This window comes from Aplysia californica, unplaced genomic scaffold (genome assembly GCF_000002075.1).
Source record: "Aplysia californica isolate F4 #8 unplaced genomic scaffold, AplCal3.0 scaffold00307, whole genome shotgun sequence".
NCBI lineage: Eukaryota > Metazoa > Mollusca > Gastropoda > Aplysiida > Aplysiidae > Aplysia > Aplysia californica.
Window position 1 is genome coordinate 776,266 of NW_004797577.1, and position 15,765 is coordinate 792,030.

Sequence of the window (15,765 nt, forward strand, 5' to 3'; positions counted from 1 at the left end):
ATATATATATATATACATGTATATATATATACATATATTATATACATGTACTATTATATTGCAACCTCACATACCAGGAGTCTAAAAAAGAGGGGCTCATTTATTAATTTTTTTCACGACTGAGATCATTACAAATCAGTATTTTATAACTCAAACATGATAATCTGTCTTTATTTCAATAAAAACACCGAGCGTTGTCCCGGCCGGGGCCGTACCAGCCCTCGCGACGAGCGAGTCGGCTCTATACTGTAGTGTACTGAGTACTCCAGTAGTTTCACAGAAGGATTCTTGCAAAAAAATTCCAAGCCGATGACTTTATTCTAATAGAAAAATAACTATTCCTTCTATTGGTACCGTTTTTAGCCGGTATTTTACCCATTTCATGTTTAAAAGGGTCTTTGAAAACTATGAAAACGTAGACGCTTTTTTTAAAGGCTTTCTATCCAAACGCCAAATTACAAATATATACCACGAGAAACCACGCTCAAAAGCTGCATAGTTCTTCGCCAATGAAAAGACGGTATTTAATCATCAGTCTTTCTGCATAGCATTCGAATGCATGGGTGTCATTTTGAACCGGTTGACCTCGAGGGGCTTTCCTTTCCACAGCAATTCTCTAGCTCCAAATAATCAGAAATACAAACAACTTACTCTATTGTCTTACTTTTACTGTTATCCGCTGCTTATATCCTTTTGGGTGTCGCGAGAACTTACACTATTGTAATGAAGAAAATCTGAACTTTTCAAAAGTGTACATCATAATTTGGTGTTTTACAGCAAAAATCCAAAGAAAGAGCTATCTGAATTACTCCCATTTCGCAGAAATCATGCACTCGGAAGGCCACGAGTTGGCTTACGTGCCGTGTTTACGCTGCCTAATTATACCTTTGCAATAGCACCATAAACATTCGAGAGTACACACACACACACACGCGCGTATTCATACACACACACACACATACACACACACACACACACACACACACACACACACACACACACACACACAGACAGACATGCAAACACACAAACACACGCACACACATACATACACACGCACATGCACATTGACCGCCTCGGAGACCTCTTTGTAAGGAGTACGCTTTGAGAGATCTAGAAGAGGGTTAATTAATCTTTTAATAAAAGCACTAAAACACAATTTAAAAAACGAACTTTTAAAGTCAATCCAAGTGTAAAACTGAAAGATCAACAGACGATAACAGCTAGCAGTTACCGTTCTTATCCCATGTAACAAATCAGAGCGCTCAGTCGTGCATAGTGACAACAAGTTGTTTACATTTCAGATTATTTTCATGCTCGAAAAGGTGTCACAATCATCTTTTTAAAAAGTTGCGAATGAAGAATGTTGAAGTAAATATTCTCTACTACCATCTTTGGTCCAGGCGAAGGTGGCCATGAGGTACCCTATATGCTTCTGTAAATAATCTCACAACTACACACCAGCAAGGTTCAAATTCCTTTATCTCGTCACCCAAGCTCACAACAAACCCCACACAACTCCAGAAAAATCAATATAAAATATTTATAGTCGATTATAGTTGTTTATTTTGTTCTGAAATGAAACAGAATTGATCAAACTGTCATGGAAAGTAACTTTTTTGTCTTTTGACCCTCGTAGCTGATAATAGGACACTGCATCTTACGACTGATATTGACCGGGGGGGAGGGGGGACAGAAGTGTGGTAGTTAAATAACAGGTCTATGCCATAGGCCTATACGTGAATTTTCCAAACGTGGATATAAAACATTGGAAAGTGAATATGCCAAATTATGAAAAGTGTGTTTTGTACCAAAAAAATTCAGTCAGACTCTAGACACTAAATATTGCTTGATAAATTAACGTGTTATAAAGACAATCTGAAAAAAAGCCCAACCCAGAGAGATTAATAGGGCCTATCTATTGGTTGGACCCCGTTCATTTTGTTTTAATAGGGGGGTTGGACTATACCATCTTTTGTAAAATAAGGGGAGCCATACTAAGTGTTCCGTTCCGTTCTTGCGCTCGTGACTCAACTCAGCAGTAGGTTAAACAAGCCACAAGGTGGTGAAAGCGACAGGAGAGTGAATCGGGAATCGTTTTGCGATACTGTTCCGGGTTCCGCTGAAGTGAATCGTGAATCGCGTTCCGAAGGCAAGAGTGGCGATTCTGTTCCGTTCTCGCGCTCGCGACTCAGCAGTAGTTCCTAGATCTAGTTTATAAAATATAAAAATGATAAAAATTGTATAAAATCTCACAGTCCCAAGACAAAGTCAGTCTCTCGCTTCACCGCTGCACACGAAAAATCAGAATATCACACAGCTTGTGCTCAAGATACCAGTTCTCGGACTGAGATTTGAGTCTAAAAATACTGGACTCGCACACCCCTACTCTCTTTACTGCATGTTAATATTGTCGTTTTTCAGTACCAGTGCAAGTATGCCATTTTATGTGGATAACGCTCAAAACAGGAGTTTAGGGCGTGTAGGACTTCCTCATGGAGCAGCTGTCTTCAGCAGGAGTTCTGGAACTGTCCACAACAGGTTAGTTACAGTGAGGTCATCATTTATGTAAAATAAATTCATATTCTGTTGATATCCAGTGTTGAGAAAAAAATACTTTTCAAATTATATTTGTCACAATAAAGACCAAACAAATGCATTCAAGAGGGGAACTGAGGGTTGAAAAAAAATAGCTGAAAAAAAAGCTGCTGTCAGAAACTATAATCTTTAGGACAAAGGCTCTTGCCGTGAGGACACCTTTCTTTTTTATTGTGAGCTCTCCTTCTTTTAATAATCTCACCTGCTTATCTCTTGTTTGTTCCTGAGGCAAATTTCATCATTCTTTAATACCTTTTGATATCATCTTTCAGCTATCTCGCCACAAGTTGTTGTCTTCTTCTTCTTCTTGATCGCATCATTCTTGAAGTGGAGTACATCTATCTGTCATAATACTGGACCGTTCTGCTTAGTTCTTCTATTGGCCCGTTCAACTTCTCCTGTAGTGTCAATGCGGTTGGCCACGTTTCCTGTTTCAGGGTCCTGTGTGTCCTGCACTTCCGGGGGACATGTTCCACAATTTGTTCTGCCTCTGCACACTGGCATTTTAATGATTTTACTAGTTCAAAACAACAGCACATGTTTGCCCTGAGTTTTGTGTGTGGACTTCTTAGTCAGAAGATAATCACTTGTTGTTGGTGGTACAGCTCATGCATGGTCGTTTTCTGGTGTCTGTTGTGCTTTAAATAGTTGTTTTATAAAAAAAAATGAGAGTTTTCATTTCTGTGTCGTTAATGCTGTTGTTTCGGTGAGCAGGTTTTGCCATCCTGTCCGCCTGTTCATTTCCTAAGACATCACAGAACGAAGGGATCCACTGCAGCATGATCCTTAGGCATGGGATGCCCTCCATTACCTCTCTCAGTCTTGTGAATTTGTAAGCAGAAATTGTCTGCAATTCTGAAATGAAGTAGATCTAGTAATAGTTTTTATAGAAATATATCCACTCATTCATGCTGAGCTCAGGAAACAAGAGGGGTTTATTTGCAATTATATATTTTTTCTTTCAGGTTTGGCAGTCAAGGGTCGTCTTTTGCGTCTTTCACACCATCAGCATCAGGAGGTACAGTATTGCGACCTTTTTTCTATAGGCCTACCACTATTTCCATCTCGTTGATGTTGTTGCACTCAGCTGTTGTGAATGTTCATAGCACACACACACTCACTCACACACACACACACACACACACACACACACACACACACACACACACACACAGGGGTATTTGGAATTATTGGTATCACCTTAAAGCGTGTTCATTTGTCTTGCTTTCGCTGAAAATACCCATTTATTTTGAAGAGAAGTCGAGATATTTGCGATCAAAGATGTGGGGTCACCTGGATTCAAAAGTAAAATTAGCGAGAAAACGGCCACTGAAGTATAGTGATTTCCATAGCTTGAGAGTCCTGGGAACTGAAAATTTACAGTTTTTCTACCTTTAATCAACATTTTTCAGTAAAATCCACACAGAAATGTGTTTTTAAATGGACATACAAGATGTTGATCCAAAAATATAAAGTCATAACAATTGCAAAACTGATGAAAAAATGCCGGTTTCTTCATTTTCATTATTTTGACGAGCGCCTGATTTAACCACGCTGCCTTACACATATTCATCAGGTGCCTTGCTGACTGGCGTAGGCGATCATGGACCTCTACTTCACTCTGTCTAGCGTTGTAGTGATGGCGTCTGTTGTTCTTGCTGTTCCCAGCAATGTTGTCACCATGTCCAGTATCTTTTCCCTCTGTCTGCCTCTGCCTCTCTTTCCATCAAACTTGGATGTTGTTCCACTATTCTCCAATGCTTCTTTCGCATTGTGTGTCCAATGAATTTTGCGTCGCTTTCGTATAATCATAAGCTGTCATCTGCAATTCGCTTCAACGAAGACTTCTTGATTTGTTTTTCTAGCTCTCCATGAGATATATGCAGCATGCATCTTATGAACCACAACTTTGTCGCCGCAATTGTTTTTCCAGCTGTCTATTGATTGTCCATGCTTCGCACCCGTATAATAGGATTGGCTCGATGTTTTTAATTTTGCGTTGATCTATGACGTTCTTGGGAAAAGCATTCAACAGTGGTTTCCCTTTGCTTTCTGCTGGATTTTGGATTTTTGTACGGTTTACTCCGCTAGACTTTGTCCAAAAGGACTAACCCACAAGGTCACACATATAGATATGATATATATGTATACATATATGTATATATGTATATGATATATATGTAGGCCTATACATATATGTATATAATATGTATATAATCAAACAACGTCTTTATAGACCCGGAGAAGGCTTTTGACAGAGTAAACCTTGCAAGACTCTGGAAAACACTCGAAAAGTATACATCAGAGGACAAGTGTTAGATAAAGCCAATACTCTATACCAACAGCAGAAGCTCAGTAAGAACGAAGGAAGGCATTACAGACTGGTTCAAAGTAAGATATGGAGTACGACAGGGATGCGTTCTATCTCCCCTCCCTTTTATAATATATTATTATAAGAACACAATAACGCAAACACGCAAACCAAAGTACAGAAAGCCTAAATGAACTTCTTTTTTGCAGACGACCAATGTCTTTTTCATCCAAACCAGCAAAGTCTCCAAAATCATACTACCAAACTGAACAACAGCTGCGAGTAATTTAATATGAAAATAAGCTCATCAAAAAGAGAAGTTATGAAAGTGAGCCGAAATCTTAGTCCTCTGACCATCATGTCAATAGCAAACAACTGAAAAAGGTGAAGGAGTTTAAATATCTTGGCCGTACTTTTTCTGAAAACGGGTCCATAGACAGAGAAATAGAAATGCGAACTCAAAAAGCCAATGCTGTCACCTACCAGCTCGCAACCCTCCTATCTCCCAAACATCTCCATGGACACAAAAAGCTTATCACCTTAGTATTCATACCAACATTATGCTGCCAGTGCCAGACCTGGACATTAAAAGTAAAACCCTTGAAAGCAAAATCGCTGCATTCGAAATGAAATGTCTCCGCAAAACCCGTAACATCACAAGACGGGACAGGCACAGAAATGAAGAAGTAGGAGCAACTAAACTAGTCAACAAAAATTAAGGAACATTTGAGAAAAAGTGTATAACTTCGAAAGAAAACTTCAACACGCAATGGGATTTGGTACACATTTTAATCAACATGTGTATAGCAAGTACCAAAAAAGAAAATTAAGTTATTCCATTTTAACTTGCTTGAAAAGTTAATCGAGTTTGGTAGGGGTTGAAATCCCAAATCCCAAAAATTGTCAAGCGGTTTTGAAGTTATTTTAACTTCTGACTGCAACAAAAACAAAACAATTCAGATGATTTCAATAATGAGTATGCCCACCACATTTGTCCTGGCACTTAGTACACCGGCTCCTCATCGAGTTCATGAGGTTGGTGAATACTCTCTGAGGCGTCCCCTGTCACTCTGCCTACAGCATCTGAAACAGTTGCTGCGCGTCTCCTGGAGGGGTGTGGTTGTCTCTGACTCGACGTTGCAGCTCATCCCAGAGGTTTTCTATGGGATTCAAGTCCGGACTGCAGGCCGGCCAGTCCATTCGGTTGATGCCAGCCTGCTGCATGAAGTTTTGGACAAGCAACGCTCTATGAGGTCGGGCGTTGTCATCCTGGTACACTGCATGTGGCCCCATCTGCTGCAGAGTGGGTAGTGCTAATGGACGGAGTATCTCATTTCGGTAACGTATTGCAGTGAGATTCCCTTGCACTTGGTACAGAGGTGTTCTGTGGTTCAGACTGAAAGCACCCCATACCATCACGGAACCACCTCCAAAAGGCATCACTTCTCTGACGGCTTCATAGAGGAGCCGCTCTCCGGGTCGCCTCCAAACCCTGATACGGCCGTCATTGTGATGCATAGAGAACTGGGACTCGTCGCTGAAGAGAACATTTGCCCACTGTTGACGTGTCCATCTTACTTGGCGTCGCCAAAAGGCAAGACGAGCAGCCCTGTGTGCTGGGGTGAGACGCTGGCGGACTGCTGGTGACGTGCATCATTAAGTCCAAACTCATGAAGACGTCTTCGTATTGTCTGACAACTAATGTTAACACGAGTTGCCGATGTGATTTTCTGGAGCGGATCTCGACTGCGGAGCCTGTTTATGAATGAATCGGTCTTCCCTTGTATTAGTGGCTCTTGGTCGACCTGATCTGGGTCGCTCTTGGGCACTACCAGTGGCGTTGGCACGCTGAATCAGCCGTGAAATGACAGAAACGGACACTCGAAGACGTGTAGCAACTTGTCGGAGTGAAACACCATCTTGTACCTAAGCAATGGCTCGTCCTCTGTTTACATCAGACACTTTCTGTCGAGGAGGCATGTTTATGCTTAGCCCTACAGAAGCAGAATGGTGTATCCACAGTGCAAATGAGCGAGTGCAAGTCACTCACGAGACATGAATCTTGCAATTGGAAACTGATTTTTGAACGTTCATAATTTTTTCTGACTGTAAGAGCTAGAGAATAAAAATCGATAATTGGAAAATATTGGACCTTTTTGCCCCCTCCCCAGCTCATCGCACAGGAGTCACGTGCACTTCAAACCCTTGTGTGTACAATCCCATTAGTCATAGAGTAACATTTCACCAATATCTAGTTTTACGAGTAAAAGTAAAACCTCGAAAGAATGTATACAAATATATCACTCTTTTTACAGTACGTTCCTGAACTTTTGTTGACTAGTTTACATTGCATAGAAAGGCAGAGAATAAAATGGTTTGGCCACGTGTTACGTATGTCACCTGGCCAGCCAGCCTTGAGAGTATACAATACCAAGCATTCAGGCTATAAAGGAAGATGAAGGCCACGCAAAAAGGTGGATCGACGGTGTCAAGGAAACGCTTAGAAAACGTAATATCACAACTGAAAGAGCTGCGGAGCTAGCCTACTATGGAAAACAGCATCTCTCCTCGACGCTTAACGACAACAGAGGATGAAAAAGTCAAAGAAAAAGTCAAAGTAGAGTATATTCTATATACTCCAGAGACACTGACTCACTTGTTGCTTCAATGACATTGTTAAAGCAAGTGCCACAGCTGGTGATCAGAACCCTTTTTTAACAAGATTATAAAAAACAACAACTGACCTTTCTTTTCTCGGCAAAAAGTTCATTTGGTAGGTACAAATGAACTTCTCTGTCTATCTGGTCCATGCTGTTTTAAAAATATGTTGCCAGCTAAATACCAAGTGTTCTTACCCTAGATTATGAGAATTCAGGTAGTCAACAATAACAAATGTTCCTGTATTTTCAGCCTACCAATGTTATGCATGATGTATATTTGGCTAATGTTAGTCTGAATCAGCTTTTATGTTTTCCTCATTTACTTTATTTACAAGCTTAGTTTTAATCACTTTTTTGGGTTTTGAAAGAAGAATAGTCTTTTAAGGGTACCATTTTGAGGATTATGGAGTTTCACTTTGAATCGGTGAGAGCTGAATATACTCTGTACTTTTGTAGAGAGGTCTCTCGTGGCTTAGAGATTTACTGCTATTATCGTATAAGAAGTTTCTTTGGAACAATTTCTCTCTTTCTCAGACTTAATTATTAACAAACATACACATTTAATAAACAACATTCGCTCTCTGATCACATATAGTATTCTAAATCCTTAAAAATGTAATGGGCTTTTTTGTATTACTGTTTTTACTCTTACTATAAATGTTTCATCAACAATAAATTTGAAAATAATACTTTCAGGCTTTTTGTGAGTCTGCAAGATTCAACATTACCATACTCTTACTCTTTCTGACTAGTAATATTTTAGATGATGGAGTAGGCAAAAGTCCTGTTATTACTGATAACGTTCAAGAAGTTGTTTTGTGGTCTGCTTTTTGTGAAAATGTTTTATGGGTTGAATTTTTTGGACATTAAATGTTTTTGTTTACTGACGTTAGTTTTATAAATTCAGATGCCTAAGCATTTCACAAGTTTTTTTTTACTGAGCTGGAGTGGAAGTATGTTTCTCTGATCATGTTATTGGAGAGTGATTTCATCTGCATTTGTATTGATCCTCAGCATCGTCTTCTTTCTCGCCAAGCTCTTACTCTACGTAAGTCATTCAGTACACTAAAGTTGAGCTGTAATCTCATGCGATTAAATGGCTTGATTTTAAGTTCTGGTAGTAGAGTATTTTTCAGTGTAACATGATATCAAACTCTTGAAATCTAGAAATACACCGACATCAGTTGGACTGAATTTAAATCATATACAGTCGATCTGTATTCAAGAACTGATTACTGTCTCTTACAGAATAAAAAAATTGAGTAAATGGGACTTTCCAATGTTTGATTTTCAAGTGAATAAATTGTAAATTGAGTAGCATGTGGATTCAAAATGAAATCTCATTTGTTTGTTTTTTAAATTTTAATACTGCTTCACTAAGAACATGCTCTACATATTTTGTTTCTGTTGTATTGGGACCTCAGTGGGAAATGTAACTGACTGCTTACTTGGGATAAAGGATTTATATTAGATGAATGTTGAATCCTCTGAAAACTATGAACAGGTTGTCTCTATAACTGGTTTGCAAAATTTGAGGCTAAGACTAGAGTAAAGGCTGGAATGTCAGCAAAGAATACAGGTTATTGGACTTGGTTTCATGAATAGAACTTTTAAAGGCTAAGTTAATAGTTGTTTGTGCTTAAAGTACTTTACCTATTTTCAGTTTCAGTTGGCATGTAACCTGAAAATGTATGAAATGTTCATTTTTATAATGTGAACTGACTGACTTCCCCAGAAATGATTCCAACAGATCCTTCGTGAACACTTATGTTGACAACCCAACGAACAGAAGACTAGATCGTGTTGGACTTCCCCATGGCACTGCTGTTCAGTCCAAGTACGGCACCAGATTTGTTATGTACAAGTTCTCCAACACATCGGAATATTAGTCAAAGTATCCTCCTTAAACTACAATTATTCCTACAAAGAAAGTAGTATAAAAACTGACCAAGTGGCAGTGATAGCAGCAGGGTCAGTTACATCAACAATGTGTAGGCATTGCTTTTCCATATTTTTTAAAGACTTGGTGTATTATGTGTCTTTGTATCTTGTATGATAGCTTGGTATGCAATGGCAACTTGTTTTTCTGACAGTGAAGAACTTTTTGAAAATTGACTTATCTAAGTAATGCATGGTTTTCAGAATTATGTTTTGTCATAGACTAAGATAAACATTTTCCAGCATTCACAGCAGTATAGAAGGGTTGATCAACAGAATCATATAAAACCTTTATTTTAGTTGTTGTTGAGAAATACAAACATCTCAATGAATATTAAAATAAGGTTGTAAAAGGCTATGTGTGGTCAACCCTTCTGTATGGCTGTGAATGCTGAACAATTACCAAAGATAGTGAAAATAAAATAGAAGCAACAGGAATCTGCTGTTTAAGGACGCTTTTGATAATTTTATAGAAAGGAAAAAAAAAACATCAAAGAAAAAAGAAGTATTGAAAAAGGCGATGTCAGCTGCTCACCAATGAGAACTATTATGAAGAGACAAATGCAGTTTCTGGAGCACTTGAATAGACACAAAGGCCTTGAACATCCTGCTCTCACAGGAAAAGTTGTCAGTAAACAAGGCAGGTGTAGACCCAGAGCAACTTACGTGAAAAAACCTGACCAAACGGGTGATGGGTGAAAGACCAGGATTATATAGTTTTTTTGGAGAGCATCTTGGGAAAGAAATAGATGAACAACTATGACTGCATATGTCTGTTTCACATTGAGCACTTCATGGTGATGATGGTGCATACCTCAGAAAAAGTCAGAGTTTCAGGGTTTAATAAAACAACAAGAAGCTGCTGAAAGCAGACTGAATAGATGCAGCCAAATTAGTAAAAGCATTTCTTTCGCATAGTAGTCGTAAATGAAGTTTCTTGTTGATCCCCTTTTTAATTTTAACATTGAATAGAGATAAAACAGTTTGTATGTACACTTTGTTTCAGAATCAGCAATATTCCTGCGGAGCCTAGATTTTCTGTCAGTGCTAAAGAAAATCCTGGAAGAAGCTTGCAAGATGGCAGAAGGTTAAAATATTTTGTTTTAGTATCTGTTAGCTTGTGTCTCTGTAAATTTGCAAAATGTCGAGGCCAAATGACATTGTCTGTGTCAAGAGTGCCATATCTCAGTGCTAATTAAACACTCACACTTATTGTGCAAAAGGGGTGGGGTGGGGGTGAATTTAGTGAAAGCTGGGGCGATATGTTGAGGCTATTAATTTTTTTTTCCAAATTAAAAAAAAAAAAATAAATTTATTTATAGGTTAGTCTTACTATTTAGTAAAATGTATCGATTTTTGGGGTGGGGGAGGAGTATTTGTGTCGAAGAATAGATATTTTGTTTTTTATTTTGGTTAATTGTCTTCGTAAACTTCATTTTTTTTTAAGTTTGTTGTTTTGAGCCTTGCTTTGAAATGCTTTTTGAACTATTCTTCCTGCATTTGAAAATAGCTCACAAATGTACCAGTGAAGTACAGGGTGATACAAAAAAAAAAACCAACCCAAAAATATTTGGGGGTAAATATTTTCCTCCGTCCCGAAGTTCTGTGTATCAAATTTGTACACAACATTTTGGAGTCAAAAGGAATTTGTTAGATATTAATTTTAGAAATATCCACAGAATAGTTTTTCTCTACATAGCGCGTAAAAAACAACCCATTTTCAGCTATGTCCCCATTTTCGTAGCATGACACACTAGTTCGTATTAAGCCTACCACTAAAAGCCCCGACAATTGGGCCATATTGCAAGCTACAGTAGTGTAACAGGCCAACGGAAGTTTGCAGATAGTTTTTCTCAAGTTTCCTTTGCCTGTTGAGATCATGGTTAAGATTAGTAAAGAGCAAAAAGCTTTTTGTATTAAACATTTCCTCACCACCTACTCATTTTGTAAGTTTCGCACAAGGTGCGGAAATAAGGTTAAAGTGTTCTTAAGGCCTTCTTTGATGTCAAGGGGGAAAAATGATCCATCTGTTACTGTTAGGATCTGTAGAGAATCAGAACTAAAATTCCCAGACAAAATGACCACTTCGAGTCAAACACACACCGTTCGCACCCCTTTAAACGTCACCAGGGTGTAGATGAGCCCCATGAGATGGCTGTCCGTACACAAAGTCTGCAGCTAGGACTTTCCTTCATCTCAACGATCTGCATTCTCAAGGTAGATCTTCATCTATGACTGTACCCTTTTCCTATGTGTGAATCTGACATGGACCAGAGGATAGCAATGTGGTCTTGATTCCTCCATCGTTTTGAAAAGCATGAAAATTTCCTTTGTGGCATTCGGTTCCATGGCAAAGCCCATATTCACCTTTCAGGATATGTTAACTCTACAAATGCTGCCTATTTGTGCAACTTCACCCTACCTCCTTTTGATTCTAGAAACACCTCCGTACTGTAAGGTGTAGTGTGTGTGGCCTTGAGTACTAATGGTTGGGCGGATCCTTTTGGATGAATTTCATCTGCTCCAAATTACAACCCGGTAGGCTACAATTTTTTAGCGAGATATTCAGCAGAAAAAGTTGTTTAGTTTTTTTTTGGATCACCCTGTATTTGCAAAGTTTGGCTCAATTAGCAAGCTCCCCTCTCATGCTGCACAAGCTGGTTGCAGTAGGCCAATCCATGAAGTGAGGTGAGGCTTATATTAGGCTACTAATGATTTAGGCTAACCTCCTGACATCAAAGAGAGTGAATAAAATCAGTTCTAGTCTGCAAAAGATTAGAATTATATTATTGCACATACCATCACTAGCCAACTAAGTGTTGTGCTGTCATGGGTCTATAACAAATTTCCAAGCTTTTGAGTCTTGAATGAATAGATCTATAGATTTCAAATTAAAACAAAAAAGAAAATTGGCCATAAAATTTTATTTTTTGGAACAACTACTTAAAGAATTGAAAAGTTACTTAACAAAATAATCTACATGGGAATATCCTACTTCTAATGTTTGAAGTCTCTGCTAAATTTAAAAACCATAGCTTTAGAGATTAAGCTAGAATCTATAGTTATTTATAAACCTATACTGCTCAAAAGATGTAATGTCGTTTCTAATGGGCGCCGGATTTCACCATGATGCCTAACGTATCACGTTTCAGATATAAATATACAATAAAATAGGCCTACATATAGATTCTCAGATTTCATACAGTATAGGCCTAGCATCTTGGATCACACGCACAAAGTCACAAAGTAAAACAAAGCGCGCTTTTGTACTACCTAGATCTTGAAAAGTGTATAAATTATAAATTCAAATTGGTACATTGGGTCAGAACTGTCCAGAGAAAAATACTGATGTGAGACTATAATGTCAATGTGTGTAAAGTTACCTGGCGGTCCGATGAGTCGGGTCTGTCAGGGGGCCCCCGTCTGGGATAGATGTTGCCTTGTCCTTGTCCTGTCTGCGACTGAATCTCTCAGTGAGTGTCTCTCAGATGACGTCGGCCCAGTTCCCGCGGCTCAATGTGACGTCATCCAAGGGCGTGCTACTCCCCTAATTATCTTATCCCCATAATAAAGATAAGAGTCATGTACCTTGACATCACAAATGTGAAACTGAGTTACGGATACTAATGTTGAGGATGCAAAGCAATTTAATCCAGAAACGTATATTTTTTAAAATTCTAATGTTAATTAAATGAAATCTCGGTTTAAAAAAAAAATTAATACTGCCTGACAAAGAACTCTATAAGTCTATAATTTATGTCTATTGTATTGGGACCTCAGTGTAAAATGTAACTGACTGCTTACTTGGGATAAAGGATTTATATTAGATGAATGTTGAATTCTCTGAAAACTATGAGTGGTTTACAAAATTTGAGGCTAAGACAAGAGCAAAGGCTGAAATGTCAGCAAAGAATACAGGTTATTGGACATGGTTTCATGAATAGAACTTTTAAAGCTTAAGTTAATAGTTATTTGTGCTTAAAATATTACTTATTTTCAGTTTCCATATATGGCAAGTAATCTGAAAATGTATGAAATGTTCATTTTTATAATGTGAACTGACTGACTTCCCCAGAAATGATTCCAACAGCTCCTTCGTGAAAACTTATGTTGACAACCCAACGAACAGAAGACTAGATCGTGTTGGACTTCCCCATGGCGCTGCTGTTCAGTCCAAGTACGGCACCAGGTTTTTATGTACAAGTTCTCCAACACATCGGAATATTAGTCAAAGTATCCTCCTTAAACTACAATTATTCCTACAAAGAAAGTAGTATAAAAACTGACCAATTGGCAGTGATAGCAGCAGGGCCAGTTACATCAACAGTGCACAGGCACTGCTTTTCCAGATTAAAACCAAAAAAAATTGGTGTCTTTGTATCTTGTATGATAGCTTGGTATGCAATGGCACCTTGTTTTTCTAACAGTGAAGAACTTTCTGAAATCTGACTAATTTAAGTTGCCCCACCAACAAAAGCAATGCTTGGTGGTCAGAATTATGTTTTGTCATAGACAAAGATAAACATTTTCCAGCATTCACAGCCCTATAGAAGGGTTGATCAACATGATCATTTAGAACCTTTATTTTAGTAGTTGTTGAGAAATACAAACATCTCAATGAGTATTAAAATAAGGTTGTAAAAGGCTATGTGTGGTAGGCCCTTCTGTATGGCTGTGAATGCTGGAAATTTACCCAAAATATGAAAATAAAATAGAAGCAACAGGAATCTGTTGTCTAAGGACGCTTTTGATAATTTTATTGATGAAAAAAAATCAAATGAAAAAGTACTGAAAAAGCCGATGTCGGTTGCTCATCAATGAAAACTATTTGGAAGAGACAAATGCAGTTTCTGGAGCACTTGAATTGACCCAAAGGCCTTGAACGTCTTGCCCTCACAGGAAAAATTGTCAGCAAATGAGGCAGGTGTAGACCCAGAGCAACTTACAGTCGAATCTGCTTGAACAGAAACCTGTGTAAAATAGAAACCTGCCTTTAGCCCAACCAGCCCTGAATTGAAACAAAACTCACAAGTTTGGTTCCTCTGGCTGTAAACTTAACGCCATGCCGCCAGTCGAGGAAGGGGAGTAGGGTGCTATTTGAGGATAGATGTTACCCCATCGATGTGAGCCCTGAGCAATACAGATGCTTAGGGTGGGGTGGAAGTGATAGTGCTTGAGTAGCAAGCCATAACGGAAACTTTCCTGGGTAGCCAGAAGCCAGAGGTGTGAAATTAATTTGTCCAATGCCTGCCGCCCTGATCGTACGGCCAGCAGAGAAAAGAATTCCTCGAATCTTTGTTACATGACAGTGAGGGGTGGCATTGGTTGACTGTGCTTGTTACTCCGGTGGGTGAGGCTAAGGGTGGACGCTAATGAGATGTCCAAACGTTTCTCTTTTTAATAGGTCAAACAGTGGTCCTATGAAATGCAAGCACTCGTGGTAATTGGATAAGTAAGACTGACCCATTATGAGACGATAGCAGTTGAGAGGTGTGAAGTTTTGACCGCTGCTTGCCGACAGGATCAGCGATCCTTGATCCCAAAGGCTGGGTCTTTGCAAACCCCCTCCATCTCCCTCCTAAATTCCCCTGTCTAAGACGCAAACTGTCTAAGACATAATTTTTTCTAGCTCCCTTGCGATTCTGTCTTACACAGGGTCGACTGTACTTAAAAAACCTGAGCGAACGGGTGATGGGGAAAGACCAGGAGGATAGGTTTTTTTTTAGAGCATCATGGGAAAGAAATAAATGAACAACTATGACTGCATATGTCTGTTTCACATCTAGCACTGTGGTGATGATGGTGCATACCTTAGAAAAAGTCAGAGTTTCAGGGTTTAAAAAAATCTTTACAAGAAGCTGCAGAAAGCTGACTGAACAGATGCAGAGTAGTCGTAAATGAAGTCTCTTGTTAAACCCCTTTTAAATTTTAACATTGAATAGAGATAAAACAGTTTGTATGTACACTTTGTTTCAGAATCAGCAATATTCCTGCGGAGCCTAGATTTTCTGTCAGTGCTAAAGAAAATCCTGGAAGAAGCTTGTAAGATGGCAGAAGATTAAAGTATGTTGTTTTAGTATCTGTTAGCTTGTGTCTCTGTAAATTTGCAAAATGTCGAGGCCAAATGACATTGTCAGTGCTAATTAAATACTCACACTTCTTGTGAAAAAGGGGTGGGGTGGGGGTAAATGTTGTGAAAGCTAGGGCAATATGTTAAGGCTATTAATTTTTATTTCAAAATTAATTTCGTCTCTCTTT

General features: G+C 38.7%; 1 protein-coding gene across 1 annotated transcript in view; it reads left to right on the forward strand.

Moving 5' to 3' along the window:
• Window positions 1-2,424: 2,424 nt before the first annotated feature.
• LOC101854731 (serine/threonine-protein kinase STE20) overlaps window positions 2,425-15,765 on the forward strand; it is a gene marked incomplete at its 5' end in the record, with an annotated part of 45,385 nt that continues 32,044 nt past the window's right edge. The window contains 7 exon segments of the mRNA XM_005101989.3: window positions 2,425-2,541; window positions 3,564-3,616; window positions 8,584-8,617; window positions 9,305-9,406; window positions 10,514-10,594; window positions 13,583-13,684; window positions 15,484-15,549. Coding sequence (XP_005102046.1) covers window positions 2,438-2,541; window positions 3,564-3,616; window positions 8,584-8,617; window positions 9,305-9,406; window positions 10,514-10,594; window positions 13,583-13,684; window positions 15,484-15,549 — 542 coding nt within the window.